Source organism: Urtica dioica, chromosome 4 (assembly GCF_054948205.1).
Source record: "Urtica dioica subsp. dioica isolate 48M chromosome 4, U.dioica_male_clone48M_v1_H2, whole genome shotgun sequence".
Lineage (NCBI taxonomy): Eukaryota > Viridiplantae > Streptophyta > Magnoliopsida > Rosales > Urticaceae > Urtica > Urtica dioica.
In genome coordinates, this window is record NC_142759.1 from 4,515,636 (window position 1) to 4,537,380 (window position 21,745).

The following is a 21,745-nucleotide window of genomic DNA, read 5'->3' on the forward strand; positions in this document are numbered from 1 at the left end:
CCCATCACAACATCGGAGCTGTAAGTTCTTACTGTGTTTCTTTCAGATGCTGGGAAATGATTTGGGTTTTGGGTTTTTTTTTTTTTTTTTTTTTTTTTTTTTTTTTTACTGTTTTGAAAGGAAATTTAGTTTGTTTTGTGTATTTGATATTCTTACAAAGAGTATAGTGGACTAAATTTTACACTACTTAAAAAAAATGTAAGTCTGATTAAATGAACCTTATTTTGCTCTCTTGGGTTACAGGGTGTATTATATTGACATATGAAATTGAACTGGCTAATGAGTAGTGGTTATATTTTAGTTTTATAATAATTTCTTGAGATTATTGTTAAACTATATAATAATATTTCATTTAAGTGGTTCACTGAGAGGCATAAGAGAGCTCTGTTTGAAGTGCAGTGTCGTTTTACATCTACTCATGATTATGAATTACGGATGGTGAGTCATCCAATTGCCATTTTTTTTTCCTTTGTTTAATTATGAATTAGATAAAGTGCAGTATCGTTCTTGTAATAACGAACGTCTTTTTCACTATTGATTCTTCAAGATTCTGACTTGCTTATGAGGCGTTGTTTGTGAGGCACATACAAGTTTCTGGACCAGAATTATCGTCTTCTTCTACATTGTAAAAAAATTTAACTAGTTCATTTTGATTTTTTTTAAAATACAAAATTGAGTGTGGAAAAAGAAATTTGACTGTATATTTTTTGTTTGTGCAAGGAAAAGAAAATAAATTTTGTGTTGATATAATGCAAGGCTCTGAAGCTTGCATATTTTTCGGGGATGCTTTATAACGGTAAGTTTTTGGTTGTGGAAATTTCTGCAACTTTTTGTGCCGTTTGTCCAAATTTCCTTGGCTGATGATAGCGTATTTACAGTTTCACTTATCTCATGGGACAAGATTTGACTTCCAAAAGTACATCAAAAGTTCACTGGAAGATGAGTTCGAGTTAGTTGTTGGAGTAAGGTAGTGTATCATTTCTATCTGCACTTGCTTTAATTATTGTTTTCTTACTTTGAGATCTTAATCGGTGCCGTGATTTGCTTCTCATCTATGTTTTGAGCTAAAAGAATCTGATTGAAATTTCAAATTGTTGTTGCTTCTTTTTTCAGGATGGCAAGCATATTCTGGGCACTTTGACTCTTCTTAAAATAAGCAAAATCCCTTCTCTCTTTTTAGGTTTTGAGATGTTCAAGCTAATGATTCAAAAAGAAAATGAAAAGAAAATATCATGGATATATAATGGATTGCAGAATATCTTTAGCCTCCAGAGTATAATATTAGTCCATGTTGACAAAGATGGCTCTTAAAATCATAGAGAGGCATGTCATGGTGCAGGGACTCCACTTGTCTAGGGGTCAGACAAATATTTCTGGTTTGGTCAGTCATGCTTGGTTCTTCATCTCATCCATTTTTCTTTGTTTCAGGTATATATATAACTTCCATAATTCCGAATCTGAATTTTACTAGGGCCAACTTTTTATTAAATTTGAATAAAGCGTTTTTTTACAAGGCTCGTGATTCTTTTACCAAAGCTAGCAAAATCATTTCAAGTCATGGCACTCTCGTTCTGTTATATTTCGGAATAGTAATTATGGGAAGGTTTTTGTTGTTTTATTGGCGCATCGTGGTTGTGATATGTGATCAAAATGGTTGGCATTGAAGGGGAATCTTTGAAATATGTTGTCGTTTCATTTGAGTGCTCTGTTTTCGCCATTGAGATATATTAGTTCACACTTCCGAAGCGCTAATTGGGTTGTTCAGACCTCGTATACCAAGCCATTGATGTATGTGAATCTTATTTATGTGCACAGAAGTTTCATATTTTCCATTGATGAATTTTCACTGTTGGAGTTTTTTTTTAATAGTTTGGCATTATCTCTCTACTTGCAAGATAAGCCAAACAAATATTATACGAAGTTTGTTTGGTTGGAAGAGTAAATATGTCATGGCATAATTACTTTTGGTGTTGGCATAATCACTACAGGAGTGACCTTAGAAAAACCTGAGCGAGCGCTAATAAACTCTCAGGTGGGTTTAAATGATGGACTATGTTATTGATGGATCTTATTAAGTTTTAATAAATTAGGAATGAGGAATTGAAATGAGGTGGTCTTACTATGCCAGCTGTTTAGATATTGTTGTTTTAAGTAGATTGTGACGTTGAACTGGGACAACTGAGAGAGCTTGCAGAACATCCTGGGCCAACTGAGAGAGCTTGCAGAACTCCTGGGCGTGAAGACGGTGGTGATGAATTCGAACACGCAATTCACATTGTAGATTGTTTGGTTATATCAATATGTTACATGTCTGAACATTATAAAATATCATAGAGGTATGATATTCTAAATCTTTTATTTGACTTTTCTATTTCGGATTCATTATTTATTTTATTTTCCTTTTTTTTTATCTTTTATTTATTTTAAGTGATGTTTACAGTCGACTGCAATATAGAGGTGTGATCCCATATATCATGCAACCAGGTTGAACATTGAAGACCTGGTGGCGAGATATGATCCCGCATATCAGGTCGGTTATATTTAACATTTCATAGTATTTGATAAGATTTTATGCCTGCCTCAATGTATATTCTATTTACAGAGATATTAACTGTGGGAATTGTACTATCTCATGTAGAGCGCAGAGTGGTAGAATTACTTGACGCAGAAACTCCGGAAATGACAGTTCTGGTGGGTTGATTCTGAGAGCTTGACTTCGCTCAAGATTCCCATGCAAATCACGAGAACTTGTTATACTCTCTTGCAAGATAACTTCCCAAACCATCTAGGCTGTTCATTCATCGTACAGCTTTCACCGGTTCTTATCATCTATAGCTAAAACTTTCATGCAGGTAATAGCTTCTAATTTACTGACTATTTCACTTTCGGGACCAATTTCAGCTTATTCTTTATTTGTTATTATCTTTTCAAAGTCAACCACCCTGTGCTCTAAATTCTCTGCACTTTCATATCTATTTACTTAGTTTCTATCGGGCTTTGTTCGTTTCCATAATTATATAATTTATGTTTCCTATTTACTATTCATGTACATTGATGGGTATCCCAAAAATCACTCTCTCTTTTCTAGGGTCCCACCTCTATCTTGTGTTACAAATATCATGGATTGTGACCTATGCTTATTGCTTAGGATGAGAGGAGTTTATATTTTTTGTATGACATATTGACTATCTGATGCTCTTGAACCTAACACGTGACTCTTTTTGAAGTGATAAATATGAAACATCGACATGATCAAGGTAATTTTATCTTTGCTCCTAGAGGGTCAATGAGTCCATATACTGAGCTATGATCTGCTGTCGTTTGAATTCAATTATCTTCTAAAACTTAAAATAATTATTAATGTATTGTGTTTTGCTATGTAGGCCTTTATAACTTGCATGTTTATCATGACAATTTTATATGCTGTGCTACCATTTGAATTGTCCCGAGCTTATTGGGAGACTGACTTATTTTGCCTTTAGATATTCTTCTCTGGTGGGCTTCGTAGTAGTTCAATGTTCTTTTTTGTCATGACATTTGTGTATGATTGAACCACGAGAATGAATCTACCTAGGTTTTATGTGTTGACTCGTGATGGTGACAAAAAAATGTCTAAATGCTTATGCTAATGTATCGAATGAATGTTGATTCATGTTGGGTTTTGATTTGTGATTTGATTCAGAAGTTGTATAAATGTCAGATTTTAATATCGTGGTCTCTATTTTGTCAAAAAAAAAATATCGTGGTCTCTATTATATATAATGTGGTACTATCATAATTTAATGCTACTAGATTTTCTAACTTTTTTATTTTGTGAAGACATTGCGTGTATATTTGAGGCTATGATTTATTGGTTGGTAGTTTTAGTGATTATGCATAATTTTTTCGGTGTTACTTACTTTTGTTTCCGCATGATATATTTATCTTTCTTGGTTGCTCTTTGTTGGAGCACTTTTACTCGGGTCGGCTTTTTTTTTTTATTCAATTGAGATTATTGTTATTTTTTGGTTTTGAGTGTTCCGTGTGTATAGAAATTGTTTTTGTACCGTGTTTTGATAAGCTTGTTGTAATATTTTGTTCTATAAGATGTTTATTTTGAGTGATTAATTAGCTTTGGTTAATGAGCTTGGATATTTAGCCTCGAAGTCATCTTTCTGTGTTATCAGTATCACACAGTCATCTTCTCACTTCAATAAATTTTAGTTTTAAGTTTGTCTTTGCTGAGTTATTGTTTATTTAATTAATTTAGAACAAAAATAATGCTACAATATAGTAGGTATCGGGTATTTTTTATAATATATATAATTGAATTATGAAGGTATGAGAGGAAATGGCATTGTGCCCCTATTTTGAGAATGTGAAGCATTTATGCCTCTTCCATCTTTTCCTTTTAAAAATGCTTCACTTTTACATAAAAAAAAAATTTAAACTAAAAAGATTCTGCAATCAATTTTATATGACGACCCTAGCAAATAAGTACTCTTATTTTTAAAGATCATCATGTACTACTGATGTTATTATTGTTTTTTGTAACAATATAGGGATTGAATAATTTGTCGAACATTTAATTACTATTTTAGTTAAAAGCGATTTGGGAATTCATTTTCACGCTAAATCCATTTTCATAAGACTCTTTCTTTCTTTTTCTTTTAAAAAATCATTGTATTGCAAGTATGGAACTATACAAAAGTGCTTTTTTTTTTTTTTTTTTTTTTTTTTTTTTTTAAAGATAAGTGATATTGATTGCAAAAACAAAAATATTGGGGCTGGACCTTGTAGTTGGGTCGATCGTGATGAATAAACTAGTTCCACATGTATTTGAGTTTCACATATAATAATTTTTGTTTTTACAATAATCTTAGAGCTGAAATTATTTTTGAAAATTTAGTTCGCATTTTTATTAGTGACAATTTACACCCTTATTATGATTATTATTAGAAAAATTTGTTGCAACTAGTAAATCTCCTAACTTCTTTTATAATCAAGATTATAGTTAAAGTTTCATTTTATTTAAAAAACAGTTCGAAGTAAATTAAATAAACTAAAATAGTTAATTGAATTTAGTATTTACTTCGGTTTGATTGAATATTTTATTAATAAAATGAAATTTTGACTATTTTTTTAAAAGATGTGAGCTAGTTGTCCAAAACAATTTTGTGCATAGTACACCTTTTCATCAATTAAGTAATCATATTCATTTTTGAAAATAAAATTTCACTAATTTTCTAATCAATTATATAAAATCGATAATAATAAATGATCTTGTTATTGAAAATTGAAAAAACATAGAAAGAAGGAAAAAGCATAAAAACCAAACAATCAAATCAAAATCAAAACCAAAATCAAACATGAGCTATGCCAAGTTCACTTCTTGAGCTATGACATATATTTTTCCGTGGTTCAAGAGCCAAGGCAAATCCAGTAAAGCCTAGGACAGCTTGCTGGGAGATTTGGAATAAAAATTTCAGAAATAGAGCTTTGACTCTCTACTCTAGTTTCAGCTTGTTAGATTTCATATGCGACTGGCCGAGTGCTTATCTAAATTGTATTTTGCTACGGTCTAGCTGAATTGGGTTTTTTTGAAAGTCTTAGGCTCCGTTTGGAACCCGGAAAATAGGAGGGAAAGGAAAATGAAAATCCCTCCTATTTTACTTAGGTTGTTTGGATTGATGAAAATATGGTAGAAAAAAAATATGATGAAAAATGCGAAGGAAAGTGTATAACTAAAATGAGTTTTTCATTTTCCTTCGAAAATCAAATGGAAAATGAGAATCTCTCCACCTTTGTCTATGAGAGGATCACATTTGTCTAGGGTAAAAATGTAAAATTTTTTTAAAATGGGCAAAAAATGTAAAAAAAAAAATTAGGGGGTCTAATTAAAAAAAATTCAGGGGTAAAAATGATTTTTTTTTAAAAAAAATGGGTCAAAAGTGAAAAAATTTTAGGGTAAAAATGTAAAACTTTTTAAAAATGGGCAAAAAATATAAATAAAAAAAATTTAGGGGGTCTAAATGAAAAAAATTCAGGGTAAAAATGAATTTTTTTTTAAAAAAATGGTTAAAAGTGTAAATTTTTTAGGTTAAAAATGTAATTTTCTAAAATGGGCAAAAAATGTAAATAAACTAGTCTCTTCGTTACTTTCCCGTCAATTTTCTCTCATATTTTCCATGACTTCCAAACACAATTAGAATTTTGACTTTTTCTATTATTTTCTCTCACATTTTCATTTTCTCTATTATTTTCACTTTCTCTCTTATTTTTCGGGTTCCAAACGGAGCCTTATGGAATTGATATATTTTTGACCCAAATTGCTCATGCTTTTTAGAATTAACCAACCCAAGCGAGTTGTTCCACAGCAAGAACATGGAGGGCTTTCAAATGGGCCGTCCGTATGTAATTATTAAGAGATGCTAAAAAGAGAACCTGTTGAATTCGCGACATCATCTTCAGGTAGTTTTCCACCATGTTGATCAGCAACGTGAAATATTGGGAAAAATATATAATACAAAATTAGGAACTGAGATCAAACCCAAGATTTTAGACTCGGAAACTAGAATTGAAAAATTGAAAAGCCAAACAAAACTAACCATCCATATCAACCATTCTCCATCGGATGAAACGTAGGGTCTCCTAATTATGGGGTTTATTTCTGTCAGCACCTGAACCGCTTCCAAAAACTTCCTCGCCTATTTGCTTGCACTGTCAACCGGAAATCAACATATCAAAAGTATAAGATCAATAAGAATAAATAATCTTATTATTGAAAAAACAGAGAAAGAAGGGAAAATCTTCGCTGAGCGTGTTCTTCTCTCGTCTCGCTTCTCCAGCCGCGATCTCGCCGGGTCACCGCTATGCCACCGTGGTTCTCTTGGCTTCACCGTCACCGATTCAAACCCTAGCCTCTACGGACGGGTAACCAATACCCGACCCGCACTAGCAAGAGCTTCCCGGCGACGGCGTCATGGCTTCCCGGAGAACAGAAACCCCAGGAACCGGAATAAGAGAGAATGTTGACTTTCTAGGGTTTTCGTTTGGCTTTCTAGGGTTTATAACCGTTCTTTGAGGGACGCGACGGGACTAGATTATTTCCACAGAGAATCTCGCTCTCCATCCGCGCTTTTATCCTGACAAGCGCCGCTCAGTTCTCAGGCGTCTCCGTCACCGGGGCCCCGGCAGAGGCTCTCCGATCAAGCAGCCGGGGGGGTCGAGACCTGAAGGTGGCGGCGCGACTTGGCCTCACGGACATCGCCGCTGATCGACACCACCAACTTCAGACTCTGCAGAAGATCGAAAACCCCTTCCGGCGAGCTTGTTGCCGAGGTCCGCGATGACGATCGGCCCTGCGACGGCGTCGGGTTTGGCCACGAGGCAGAGAGGGACAGACTGGGATCAAGTAGATACGGTGGCGGACAAACCCTAAATCGCCATTCAATAACCCTAAATCGCCGTAAAGTGGAGAGAGAGAGAGAGAATTGAAGAAGAACTACAAGTTTCTCAGGTGACTTTTTATAACAAAGATGAGACTTGGGGGTCAATTAACTTCATCATTCATCTTATCACCGTTGGATTGTTTTCTGATCCAACGGCTGTCATTGTCCAGCTGTGAACATAGCTGATTACAACGGACAAAAATCTTCTTTCCTTTTTTTTTCATCACTTTGTTTCCATTTTTTATTTATTAAATGTTTATAACACTCAACGTGCTTGGGCTTTCGAGGCTTGCAGCCTCAAACTTAATGTTGATGCTGCGTGGGAGGAGCGGACAGGATGCGGGGCGTTGGGTTGTATGGTGAGAGAAGCGAGGTCGTCGGTGCTTCGGCTACGCTGATCGAGGGAGTAGACTCTGTGTTGACGGCTGAATGCAGAGCCATCCACTGCGGGCTTCAATTTCTCCAGGCTAGGGGGTGGCGTGTCTCGTCAATGGAGTCCGACTGTCTACGAGCAACTCAACTTGTCAACAGCAAATCCCTCAACGGGGTTCAAGGGCCGATCATCGCAGATATCGGAGCTTTGGTGGAATCGCAGGTTCTATCGAAGAGATGCCAGTGGGTTCCCAGATCGTGCAACGAGGTGGCTAATTGCTTGGCCAAAGCTCGTCTTGATTTTTTGGTTTCAGACTTTTGCTCTTGTACTTGCCCTGCGTGGCTGAGAACTGTTGTTCAAAGGGACTCTAGAGCCCTGGTTTGTGGTTAATGAAATTTCTTTTCTCCCTCAAAAAAAAAAAAAATGTGCTTGGGCTTCAAGTCACCCCAAATATCAATTAGCATCTGCACAATAATAACGTTAAATTGATTATGCGCCTGAATCGATTTATGGCTTTTTTTTTATCAAGTTATTACAACTAAAAAAAATCTTCTTTAAAGATTTGTCTCGCAGTATTGATCACTCCAGTTCGGCAATAGTAAAAAAAAAAAACCTGTGAGTTTTTCATTTTCATATGAGTAAATGAGAAACTTGTATATATTTGAAAATAAAAAATTTGTATTATTTCTGTACCATATTTTGTTTGTCCAAGACGCAACTTTTGGTCCCTTTTCTTAGACTTATTATCTATTGTCATTGTTTATTTTAATTGAAAAAAAAAATTAAATAAAATCTATTGCCATATATGCTCTAGAAAGAGAATTAGGTATTTGGATGTAGAGAGGAATAAGAACTCTCTATTTGATTCTCTATATTTATATATGTTCAATAGCTTATGCATTGTGTTATATACACTCAGACGTATCTGTTACAAGTTTGTTTTATTCTACTGATGTGGCTTCTTCTCTTACAGCTCTCGATTTATCATCTCGTGAATACTAAATAATACAAAGCGGCTTTAGTACTTGTAGTTATTATTATCTACCCGAATTTAGTTCTGAGATGCCATCACAATTAAATAAACAATTTGGTTCATATTGACTATTCCAAATACTCGATTATGTAAGGACAGTGGTGTTTATCATTCTAAAATGTGTAGTGCACAATAATAGTTTAAAAAACTTCTCTAAATACAATTTAAAAAGGTCATTTGGGATAAAAATATCATTTATTAATCCTAATTTTAAAATAATAGATTTCTATGTCTCATTCGTCATTTTTTTTCCCTAATAATGACCCATATAGATATATACATCGCAAGATGAAAAAAAAAAAACAAGCAAAAATGAATCGGGAGGAAATAATTTGTAACAATCCCGAAATAATTTGTAACAAATTGTAAATTTACGAACTATCACGAGATTACAAATTTATAAAAAAAAAATCTAATTATGAGCTCAAAATATAAAAAGTTAAATTTGTTGTAACTAGCCAAGTTTGCCATTCTTATTGGGAGAATAGTCCAAGTTTTATTTTATTAAGTAAATAGCCCATATTTTCGGCTCAGACCATAATGTCATTGGTAAATTCGCGAATAGGTTAATTTAATTAACATGCTGGAGTGAGTTAGGTTAATTAATTAACTGATTCATGAAAGATTTGAAATTCACAAAAAATTTACAAAAATCATAACTTAAGTCAAATTTGTCATTCAAAGCATTCAATTAATTAACCTAATTCCTAATTCAATCATTTAGTAAATTAAATTTACTCACAAAAAAATTCAGAAAACTAATCTAATTTTTTCAACCAATAAATTAATTTAATTAACCTAACTCAATCCGGTAGGTTAATTAAATTAAGAGATTTGTAAGTAACTAGACAACTTTAAACATGTGATTTTGGATCAAGCTTATGTTTGACAATTTTTAGGGATATAGTCAAATGGCTTATGTGGTAATAATTAAGGTCTGATTTACCCTTTCTCTCTCCTATTTTTTTTCAAATAATTTTTTTTGCATTAAAACTTCAAAAATTCGTATATTTCTCATACGAACTCGAAATTGAGTGATTTCAGATCCTACAAATTCGTGGCGTCGAGATCTTCAAAGATAGACCCATTGTGTTTGATGAAAAATTATGTTTAATGTATTATATTTACATTTTCATTTTTTTTTTGATAAATTTCCATTATTTTCATATTTAAGGTAGTAACATGATTTTTCTACATCCATGGTATTAAAAATGATTTTTCATCAAACACAATGGATCTATTTTTGAAAATCTTGGCGTCACGAATCCGTAGGATTTGGAATCACAAATCCTACGGAATCCGTAGGATTTGGCGTCACGAATCCGTAGGATTTGAAATTTCCGATGAAGACCATCGGAATCCATCGGATTCGGTCGGATCTGACCGAATCCGATGGATTCCGATGATCTTCATCGAAAATTCTCAGATTTAAAAAAAAAATATATTCACCTCCAAATCTCATTCAAATCAACCTTAAAAAAAAATAAAAAATTCACCTCCAATTCGGTCGAATTTGGTGTGGTGGGCGTTGAAACTCGTCGGATTTGGTGTGGTTGGGCGTCGGAATGGGGCTCACGTCGGATTTGGTGTTCTTTGGTGTGCAGAGAAAGTGAGAGTGAGAATGAAAGAGATGGAGAGATGATTTATTTTGAATTAAGGGTATTTTCGTCCAAAATTGGTACAAAAGTCCAATTTTGGATATTTTTTAACTAGCGGGTCTAATTGAGATATTTTCATAACTTTTGGGTCTAGAAAATGAAATTTCTCATATGTTTTCCCCCTTTCCTAATTATGCAATTAAAATACAAATTAAAAAAACAAATTTCTAGAAAAGGAGAGAGAGAGAGAGAGAGAGAGAGAGAGAGAGAGAGAACTCTGTCAAGTGCGGGCTTAACATTTGTGGGCCCAACTGAATGGGGCCGTATAAGTTGACAAAGCCCATGAAAGAACCCACAACGCCGGTACCGCCTCTCGCCAGAATCTCTCTCTCGCTTAACAAAGAGAGAGTTTAGAAGAAGAAGAAAAAAAAAAGGAGGGAAGAGTAGAAGAATGACGACGCGAATAGCCCCCGGAGTGGGAGCGAACTTGCTCGGCCAACACTCCGCCGAGCGAAACCAGGACGCCACCGCTTATGTCGGCAATCTCGACCCTCAGGTTCTCTTTTCCCGCTCATTTCTCTCTCACTTTCTTTGGTTCCCGAGCTCACAATTCCCGTCTGTTTTGGCTTTGTGGCTCTAGATTAGCGAGGAATTACTGTGGGAACTCTTCGTCCAAGCTGGTCCAGTCGGTATGTCATTTCCTAATTTATATCAAATATCAACTCATTTGTAGGAGTAATTAGGTTATGTCGAAGTGGAGTTCTTTTCGTGTGTGGCAAATTTGTGTTTTTATTGCTTTTCAATTGAAATTTGGGGTTCTTTAGGTATGGATTCGTCTTGAATTTGAACTTATGTGCGTTTATGTTCTTTTTGGCTGTTTACTTGAATGTGTTTTTCGCCTCCTATATCATGCAAACTCTTATTATGTGTTGGAATTGATGTACTGAGAGATCGTTTCGTTGCCAACAACTTTGTTTGTCTCTATTTTTTTCTTGAACAGTTAATGTGTACGTCCCCAAAGATAGAGTTACATGTCTTCATCAAGGATATGGCTTCGTGGAATTTCGAAGTGAAGAAGATGCTGATTATGTAAGCGCATATCTATGCTATAACGCCGTGACATGTTGATTAGTTATGAAATTTGTTTTCACTAATGCCTGGTTTGATTTTATGTGGCTTTACTACGTAGGCTATCAAGGTGCTTAATATGATCAAGCTTTATGGGAAGCCAATTAGAGTGAATAAGGTACTTTTTCCTTATTTTCCCAACCTAGTAGTTTTGCGTCCACGCTATATTATTTACACAACTATTACAGGGCATAAAATTTATGCTATGTTTTTTTTTTTTTGCAACGTTTTTAATTATAGGCATCGCAAGACAAGAAGAGCTTGGACGTCGGGGCTAATCTCTTCATCGGAAACCTTGATCCTGTAAGAAGTTAAATAGTTTCATGAATTTGAATTCATAATGGATTCGTACACTGCGTAATGGATTTGTGACTGCCCCTGAATTTTTTTTTGCAGGATGTTGATGAGAAGCTTCTTTATGACACTTTCAGTGCATTCGGAGTCATTGTTACAAACCCAAAGGTATTCATTACACCTTTACTTTTCTTGCATAGACGACAACATCACTCTTGGTTGCGTTCCCTTAATTTTTACTACAACTAATTTGCAGTCACTTTTCTTATATTGGGAATCGTAAAAAGAGGAATGATAGTTGCGTGAGATATTTTTATGACGATGAGCAGAATGACCTTAGATTGCTATGATCATTGCTTCTCCGATACATGATTGCATGACTAGTTAAAATTATTATATCGAGTGTTTTATATTTTTCTAACTACGTTTTGTTTTTTTAAGAAATGCTTAGAATAATCTCCAATTTCATCCTAGAGAGTCACGGTCAGGCTTGTATAACTTGATTGAGCTTAGAATTTTGTCCGTCTTTCATTGTTATTGTCCAATGCCTGTTTCGTTGTCATGTACTGTTCCTCGGAAACATCTTTCACTCTTTATTTGTTTTACCAACAAACTGTAATGACATACTAAACGATCTACAAATGGTAGAAACAAGTTTGACTGCTTTTCGGAAAGCAACTCGGAATTTTTCCAACCTTTGATTATTTATTTGTTGCGAAAAGGGAATATCCAACTTTTTCCATTATACAACTTTTTTCCCTCTGAAAAGACCATCAGTGTTTATCCAAGTAGACCTATTATTTCTACTATCAAATCAATTATTCAATCTCACTGGCCCTCTATTATTCCAGATAATGAGAGATCCCGACACGGGGAATTCCCGAGGCTTTGGTTTTGTTAGCTATGATTCATTTGAGGCATCAGATGCAGCGATCGAGGTATGTATCGCTCGCTGCTCTTTAATTTAAAAATTGTGATATTTACAAGATCAAGACTGACTTCTTTCTGTGACAGGCGATGAACGGGCAGTATCTATGTAACCGTCAAATAACAGTATCGTATGCATACAAGAAAGACACTAAAGGAGAACGCCACGGAACTCCCGCAGGTTGGTTTTTTATTTCAACGAGTGTCCGTTTGTGTGCTTTAAGTTTGCCTTGTCCTTTTTTTACCAATCGGAATCAACATCATTATCTGTACAGAAATGTGATACAAACCCCAGAAAGTTTGGAACACAAAACTGAACTCTTATAGACAAATAAGCTTATGACTACACCAAATGGGCCTATCCAATATCTCTCTTTAAACGACACTATTCATGAAATAACTAAACCAATTAACTTTACTCTCACGAATCTGAATGAACTATTTGTACGAACAAACAAAACCACTAGTTTACACTTTCCAAATCGATTCAGAGTCCTAAAACAACATCAATTAAGAGTATGCATGATAAGTTTGGCTCACACTTGATACGATCTTGTAGACTTAAATAGGCGAGAACATATAACAAAATGAAATACAAGTCTGACAATTTTCATCATATCCTATTCTCTCTTACTTAGCCTCTTGTATTTATACGGTAATACTGACTCGTAATGCATATTACATTGGCAGAGAGAGTTCTGGCGGCGAGCAACCCGACATCGAAGAGCAGGCCTCACACGATGTTTGCGACGGGCCCGCCGGTGCTCCCGAACGGGCACCAGCAGCCCAGCCCCGGGATGGTTCTCCCGCCGCCGCCGCCGCACCAAAGGCCGTTCGCGAACGGTGGCCAACCCATCCCTCCGCCGATGCAGATGCTCCGTCCGCCTCCGCCACCCCAAATCATGGCTTTCCCGCCAATGCACCAACAGCAGTGGCAGCAGAATCAGCCGCCGCCGCCGCCGCCGATGCAGCAGCAACAAGGTCTCCCGCCGCCTCCGATGATGATGCAGCAATTCCGGCCGCCCCCGAACATGCCTCCGCCGCCACCTCAGCAGCTTCAACACAGGCCTCCTCCTCAGCAGCAGCAGCAACAGCCGCCGCCAGGCTGGCGGGGCCCGCCTCCGCCGGCCCTCATGCACCAGCCCCACCACAATTACCCGCCTCCTCCGCAGCAGCAGCATTAGAGGCAATAAACTCTTACTATCATGTGTTTTGCCATTTCTTTTTTCCGTTATTTCTTGAGGCTAGTAAATGAAAAAAGAAAAAAAATAGTGGTGAGAAGAGCCTGATGGGGTGGTGGTGGTTGTGATTTTTGTGAGCTTAGTTCTAATTAAACACCAAAAAAAAAAAAAAAAAGTTATGGTTCTTGTTCTCGCATGCTCTTTGCACATCAATCATGTTCTGTTAAGTCATGTATTCTTGGATCAGAGGGAACATTGTGCGACATCCAAATGAGACCACGTACGGCAGACAGAATTCTCATATTATTATATAATTATTGCTCTGTTGATTCGTGACCAGGTTTCTTGCTCCGCACGTCACGTTTATTTCCTTCACCCTACTGATTGAGAGTTGATTGTAAAAGTATAGGGCATCTTTGTAGAGTGTAGACTACTAGATTGGCCTTGAGAACCACTTTGATTGCTTGCGAAACCGTACCAGAAAACTCTTCAGCTATGTGTTTGGATTTTTTTTCCCCTCATTTTTTTGCTTTTAATGTCTGCAAAACTGGGCATCATAAGACGTGGCAAGCAGAAACCTGAGGGCCAATCTCTGGGGCATCTAGATCTGACTACCTCCGAATCCCAAAGCGCGAATCCAACGGTTACAATGCGCCATGGAAAACAGAAGTCCCTTTGCTTATCCTGATTCTTTGAAGCATGCTTATCAAATGCAGAGAGTAGATATGTAAAATACAGAAAATCTATTAAGTGTGGTTTTTTAGGAGAGGGTGTTGAAAATTGAAGCAGTTTCTTGAGTTTGGTAAGGAATATCTGATGCCGTGTGTATGTGTATCAGACGGTAAATCAAATCATTTTCCTGAATTTAAAGATTCAGATTCGTATATTGGAAACAATATTTGGAATATAGCTTTGAACTGGATTAGCATTTGTAGGGGATTTTCTTTAAATTATTACATGTTTATAGATATATTTTTATATAATATAAATCTCAGATATATAGTCATTTGCTGTGTACACTAATAGCACAAAATAATTATGATAGTAAGCATCTACAAACATCTTCTAATTGAACAGCAATGCACATTTAGTTTGCTAATCACTCTCGAAACTGATTTACTCTCTTACAGAATTAAGGGCAGAACGTGACTTTTCGATTCTAGCTGAATCTATCAGAAACGCAATTCTAAAAATTGAGATCAATTCAAAATTGAGGTATTAGTCGACACCTCGACGGTTGTTCAAAACTATCTCAATTCAAACAAGGTAATATTGAATTGAGCTGCCGGAAGGGTCAATGTGATCACAATGAAATTGAGAAAATTACGGATAATTCTTCATTATAGTTGAATAGGTATGATCGTAAATTTTGAAAGAAAAGACGTCCCATAAAACCATATTTTCTATTCCATTTAAGTCGAACTGTAGTAAAAAAAAAAAAAAAATCGTAGGCCTAACTAAGAAATCGAATTTTGGTTGTCATACTTGTGTTTGTTTCTATGTCTCTCCAATCAAAATAAACCAAGTCATATCTTATTATTTATTATTAGAGCTTAGAGGGGCGTAGATGAAGACAACGAGACGATAGGATCTATGTTCACACAGCTCCGAACAAATAATATATATATATATATATATATATATATATATATATATATATATATTCACAATCTTCATCCTTCCATTGATCTGTTTTCTTTTGGGACCAGTTGTTATAAATATTAAATGAATGAGGTTAGAAAACTACCCTTATCAACACTTTGGCGTGACATTTACGTAACACGGTAGAATAGAAAGAAGATAAAATTACCTATTCACGTTATTAACAGAAGAAAAAAAAAATGGATAAGAGTAGTTAGTTATGACTTCATGCACAGTTAGCGAGAGTTTGCAAATATATACCTGAGACAAATTTGGGACTATTGTTGAGTACTTGGGTAAATGTTTTTCTTGTTCTTATCCTCATTAATAGAAGGGAAAAAAAAAAAAACTGCTTTTGAAGAATCCATAATAAACGTGTACATTGAAAAATGGCTTTGCTTAATATGTTTCTCTGCTTCTGCATAACTGCTTCAGTAATACTTAAATACACAACACAGCAGCAAAAAGCTTTGCACACTTAAATGAGGAACCTATTTATGACAGCAAGCCATGCGTGTCTTGGATGATTTATTTATGATTTTATTTGGCAATATGAGAAAAAGTTAATTGTGTGATTGTAAACTGGTATTTTAAACAGTAACTTTAAACATATTACTAGCCTGAATGGTAGTTTCAGATTTTCACTCACGATCATAATAGCGGATAATTTGTTGATGGTCCTGGATAGCGGAAATGCCGACGAAATTTTTTGCAAAAATAGAAAAATTTAGACTTTTCCATACAATAAAATGCATGTTAATATATATACAGAGATGCTCACCTAAAATTACTTCAATTATACAAAAAAAATAGATAGAAATTTACTAAAATTCCTACATTAGTAATACAAAACTAACCACAATTTATCGCAGTAGTTATCGAACAAACCACCGTTCATCTTAATAAGAATGAACTAAATGTTATTTAGTTATTAATCACAAACATTTTTTTGAATCTTAGAAATATGAAAAACCCACAGTTTCGAAAGTTCACCGAAAATCAATTTATTTTTTACATGAAGAAAACTAAATACCAATTCTATTTGTCGATACAAAATCGGAAACATGTCAAAATTTACCGAAAAAATACAATGGACTGCCTAAAAATTTATCTCAACTAATAGCCACAGAAAAACAATTTTCCATGGACCGGAGGCGTTTAATGTACTGTTTTATTGTCATATATTTGGTGATAATGTTTTTCCAATTCTTTTCTACACAAACATATATGGCTAGATTATATAATTGACATTTTGGCTAAATTGATAGAATTTCATTTGACAATTGACATGATGGAGATGGCCTTGATCATGGGTCAATCAAACAATAAAACAAAATGCGAACAAAGCTAGAAAAAAAAAAAAGTTTATTGGGTATCTGCTTGGATAAATTTTAGGTACAAAATCGAATCGAAAATCGCATAAAATCGAAAATCACATAAAATCGATAACAATTGATCCAAATCGAAAATCAGTGCCACGTCATAAAATCGAAATACAGACTTGGATATTGATCCAATTTCAAAAAATGGACCGAATATCGGATATTTCACCGATTATTTTTTATTAAAATATAAATAAATTTATAAATAATCATGTTAGGATGTCTAATTGATTTTTCCTCGAATTTTGATGATATTGGAATCATAACCGGGTATGGATTTAAAAACTAGTTTTAAAGTGATGGACTTTAATAACTAGATAATCGGTTTCTTTAAATCAGTTTTATAACTGGATCCGGATTTTAATGAAGCGGATAATCAAATTTTGAAAATCGAACATTAAAACTAAATATTGGATTTAAGAAACCGGATAACTGAATATTCGTATAATCGAATTTGAGTTTTTGGACTAAGCTGTACCGGTTATTAGACCAAATTCTTTTAAACCAAAAATTCATAGTCGGATATGAAAAAATGATCAAAACTGATCCGAACACCAACTCTACCCTTAATAAATTCACGTGTAGCTTTGGCATTGCCGACCAATGCCCACAAAAACAGCAAAATCATTAATTATGATCAATCCTCCAATATATGGTCTAAACTCTGTCACGGCTCATCCATATGTTTATGTCTTAGACTGTTTGCGTCTTTTGTTTTATTCATTCAAATAATAACATTCACTATTTGTTTATGACACGTAGTTGCTCTCTGTTGAAAATGACATAAAGATTAGGTTTTCATATGTTAGATCCTACTGGTATCCATGGCAGCTCCCATTATTACACAATCTGTAATTTTTTTTTTTTTATCAATGTATAACTCGCGAGCGGGAATAGTTTATGTAATTCATCACTATAATTATGTAGGTATTTGATGTATCGGCGAACTTATGATAACTCGAGTCCTTTCTTTATCAACGCACGTATATACTCATTTGATACTGCTAGTACATATTATAAACTAGCAGGTACGTTATAAGTGTACGCACACCTATAAAGTAATAAGAAAAACTAGTGTGCGTACAAATTAAGAGCGTCACATGTAACTCATTGAGAGCGATAATGAAACGTATATAATATGGTGTAAAATTAATATATTGGGTGAGAGATAAAAATGACGTATACCTAAATTTTTCCCAACGCTCTTGAGTGTGATCATGTGTGTTCTTCTTTCTGACTTAAGATGATCACCTTAATCTTAGTTGGTTTTTTCGACAGTATGAGACACTTCAAGGACATTCCGTATATTGTACAACCTCAGCAACAACATGAATAATGTTCCTTTAAAATAAAAAAAATAAAAACATGAATAATTAGGTAATGACTGTTTTGAGTCCATAAGTTCATATAAATTTTAGAAATAGCACGAAACATCTTTTGAGATATATGGGAATTAAATAGTATTTAATTATAAATAGTTATTTATTTTTTGGAAATAATTTGAGTGGGCCCTACTCGTATAAAGAGACGGTTTCAATCGAATTTTTATCCCTTTTAACGAGGAGTATATAATTAATTAAATCTGAGCTAAAGTAAATGAAAATTTGATAATCAAAGTATGCTAAAAAAAACATAAATTTGTGAAAAGAAATGTATTAAAAAGTAATTTGGAAAGATTTTATAGCATGTAGAATTAATCGGTTGCAACCGTTCTTTAATGGTTAATGGTGAGCATTTTCTAACCGTGCTTTGATTGTAATTCATTTGGCCTATAAAAGAAAACCTTATCATCTCATTCGAGATATGCTAAACATTCATTTGCATTCCTCTTCTACCGTTTCACATTTTCTTTTTAGTCCAACAATAGTTTATCGAGACATGTTCAATAGTTTGCCGAAGTAAATCGTTATCACCACTCCTTTTCTCGTCATTGTATTCTTATTCCTAATAGTAATCTGCTCTTTGATTCTGGAGTCTGTGGGAGAGCAAAAAAACTTCAAAGAAATTATCAAAGTTTCGACGCCTTTCAGTTATACATGTATTTTTTAAAAATTCATGTATTTGATTAGCCGTGAGTCTTAGCCATGTTAATTGATCGGAAACTTACGAGTCAAGGAGTAAGAATTGATACAACTACTTTGATATAGTATATATGGAAAATTATTTATAATTCTAACTTGCTATATTGAATGAATCAATTCCTTTGATCTGTCGTCAAAAAATAGTTTTGTGGGGAAAAATTTCATAATTTAGATCTCATGAGTAGCTAAATATCAAAGATAGACTTCTTATTTTCAAAATATTCATAAATGGACTTTTGTCTAGAAAATAGACAAAAATATCCTTGGAAAGCAAATAAACACATTCTCTCTCTCTTTCATATCTCATCTTATCCTATCATATTCTATCATAACCATCGTATATTATTATATCTTATCGTAACTTATTGTATATTATCGTATTCCATCGTAAATTATTTTAAGTGAATATCAATTTTATCGCAAAAAAATGGTATTAAATCGTATTCCATCGTAACATATGTGAAATTCTATATTTTTCTACGCTATATCTAAATAAGTGAACTTACTCATTATTCAGCGAACATACACGAAATCTACCGATGAAGAGAGGATTTGAGGGGGTTTGAGAGTTTGAGAGAGAGAGAGAGTAGAGAAAATGAAGAAAATTATGGTCAAAGAGAGTTAAAGAGGCTCAAAGAGTTTTTTTTTATCTGTTTTTCATCAAAAATTCTTTTGCAACTATAAGATACATCGTTCATATTTCATGACAGAAGTTCAATTTTTGAAATTTCTCTCCGTGGGAACCATGAATTAAGCTCATGCTTGGCCTACCACATTCCAACGAAATCCAAATGAGAATGTCTAAATCCCGTCAGTTTTATTTTAACGGCGTATCACGCTTAGTTTTGCATATAGTGATGGAAATCTTAATGAATTTAATTCCAACACTAGTCCCAATTTCAACTACTTTATAGCGCGCGACACGCTTTCAAAGATATATTAAATGACCAATACTTTTTTCTTTTTTCTTTTTTTCTTTTTTTCTTTTTTTTTTCACCTTTCTATTGCGCTACTAATCGCCAGCCAATTTCTGTACCAACTCAACGTAAAGATAGATAATATTTCATTGCATTAAAATACATATATACACAAACCCTACGTACGTACCCACTTATCGACTAACATATTCATTGATTATATAGTACTAAAAAAAACCTGCAAATTAACTATTAAAAATTGATAAAATCACAACTGGCAAACATATTTCAGTTACAAGAGACATGTATAACCAAATCACAAGAGATTAAAAAACACAGTTAAAAACAAATAAAAAAGAGCGATCTAAAAATTAGTGACATTATTTGCCAAAATTATTTATATATACGCTACAATACAGCATAGACAATATAAACTTGGATTAAACATTGACTAGACCAATCTTTTTAATTTTAATAATTCATTAATTTGATTTTGATATTAACTCAAAGAGCTCTAGAGAGCCTTTGTGTAGAAGAAACAGTGGACCTTGCAGAACCGGAAAAAAGCGCTTCCCAAATCTCGACAAAAGCTTCGACGATAACTCCGTGATGGCTCTTCGAGTTCAACGACAAAAAGCAGTGCAAAAGCTGCTCAAGATCTTCGTCGTCGAACATCTGCTTCTCCAGAATCATCTCCGTCATCGATCTCTTGAAATCCTCGTACGGATCTTCCGATCTCTTCACCACCGCGAAGCTTTCCCTCACTTTTCCCTCCACTCTGCACGGAATCATCCTCTGAAACACCGAAAGCCTCGCCGGAGTTGACCACTCGCTCTCCGATAAGCTCCGAGAACTTATCGTCCTCTTCGTCTTCTTCTTCTTCCTCCTATTCCGCGTCGTCGTTTTGTCGTTTTCGTTTACCTTCGAGTCCGACGAGAAGCTTCTAGAAGGCGAGACTAGGGCTTCGGTCTCGTGGATTTCAGTAAATTTGGGCTCTAAATTTACTCTTCGTCTCTGTCTCTGTCTGTTGACGTGGCATTTCTCCATCTCAGCCTCGGCAGAAGAGGGCGGGGGAGGAGAAACGACGTCGTCGTTTTCGTCGGCGAATGAGGCGTACACTTTACGGCGGGGTGTTTCAGTAATTTCGACGACTTGCCAGTACTTTTCTTCCTTCCTCCACTGGGAAAGACGACAGGTGGTTGGCTCCAATTCGTCGGAGGAAATCGCGGGCTTAGACCCGGGGCTAATTCCGCATGACGTCAGCGCTCGGGACACGTGGCGGCCAAGGGACGACGAGCGACGGGGCTTGGGTTTTGGGACTACGGTGGGGAAGGCCGTAGAGAATTGGAAAGGGAGATGATTGGAAGTAGCGTTTTTACGTGAATGCCCTTTGGAACAGCAAATAGACGGAATTACTTTGGAAATCCTTAGCCGGAATCGGCTTCCCATTTTTGGCCCCTCTCTCTCTACAAGTTAAACGGCAAATACACTGCTACTGAGAGGGTGATATATAGGACATATATATATATATATATATATATATATATATGTAATGTGACGTATTCTTTTCCTTTTATTTAAACGGGAAACTTCAGTCAATTTATAGAGAATAAAGTTTTGCTCTTGTTATGGTATCTCGATTTGCTCAATTAATCGCTCCATTAGTGGGTTAATTTTTCTTTTTGTTTTGCTGGAGCAACCAAGCTCTCATTCTTAGAGTAAATAAACACTTTATAATAAAATAAAATAAGGAATTGATT

At 34.9% G+C, this 21,745-nt stretch overlaps 2 protein-coding genes and 1 long non-coding RNA gene across 3 annotated transcripts; 2 read left to right on the forward strand and 1 right to left on the reverse strand.

Moving 5' to 3' along the window:
• The first annotated feature begins 176 nt into the window (after positions 1-176).
• Positions 177-7,478, forward strand: LOC149399521 (uncharacterized). Its single transcript, XR_016296336.1, has 8 exons — positions 177-438; positions 548-625; positions 721-796; positions 879-967; positions 1,114-2,336; positions 2,441-2,530; positions 2,639-2,852; positions 6,326-7,478. It is a non-coding gene; the product is annotated as an uncharacterized LOC149399521 (long non-coding RNA).
• A 3,292-nt stretch (positions 7,479-10,770) lies between these two features.
• Positions 10,771-14,300, forward strand: EMB2444 (RNA-binding (RRM/RBD/RNP motifs) family protein). The gene is made up of 9 exons (XM_089613332.1): positions 10,771-10,990; positions 11,075-11,123; positions 11,435-11,523; positions 11,624-11,680; positions 11,803-11,865; positions 11,959-12,024; positions 12,708-12,794; positions 12,871-12,964; positions 13,474-14,300. Exons 1-9 carry the CDS (start codon positions 10,886-10,888, stop codon positions 13,965-13,967), a joined length of 1,104 nt encoding a protein of 367 aa, XP_089469458.1. The 5' UTR covers positions 10,771-10,885; the 3' UTR covers positions 13,968-14,300.
• Positions 14,301-20,342: 6,042 nt separating this feature from the next.
• OFP7 (ovate family protein 7) lies at positions 20,343-21,496 on the reverse strand. Its single transcript, XM_089612699.1, has one exon. It carries the CDS (start codon positions 21,432-21,434, stop codon positions 20,490-20,492), a length of 945 nt encoding a protein of 314 aa, XP_089468825.1. The 5' UTR covers positions 21,435-21,496; the 3' UTR covers positions 20,343-20,489.
• Between the last annotated feature and the right edge of the window lie 249 nt (positions 21,497-21,745).

Coding starts and splice junctions, on each gene's coding strand:
- EMB2444 (XM_089613332.1), top strand. CDS start 10,886: ATGACGACGCGAATAGCCCCCGGAGTGGGAGCGAACTTGCTCGGCCAA. Junction 11,124..11,434: donor CGTCCAAGCTGGTCCAGTCG/GTATGTCATTTC, acceptor TTTCTTGAACAG/TTAATGTGTACGTCCCCAAA. Junction 11,866..11,958: donor TCATCGGAAACCTTGATCCT/GTAAGAAGTTAA, acceptor TTTTTTTTGCAG/GATGTTGATGAGAAGCTTCT.
- OFP7 (XM_089612699.1), bottom strand. CDS start 21,434: ATGGGAAGCCGATTCCGGCTAAGGATTTCCAAAGTAATTCCGTCTATT.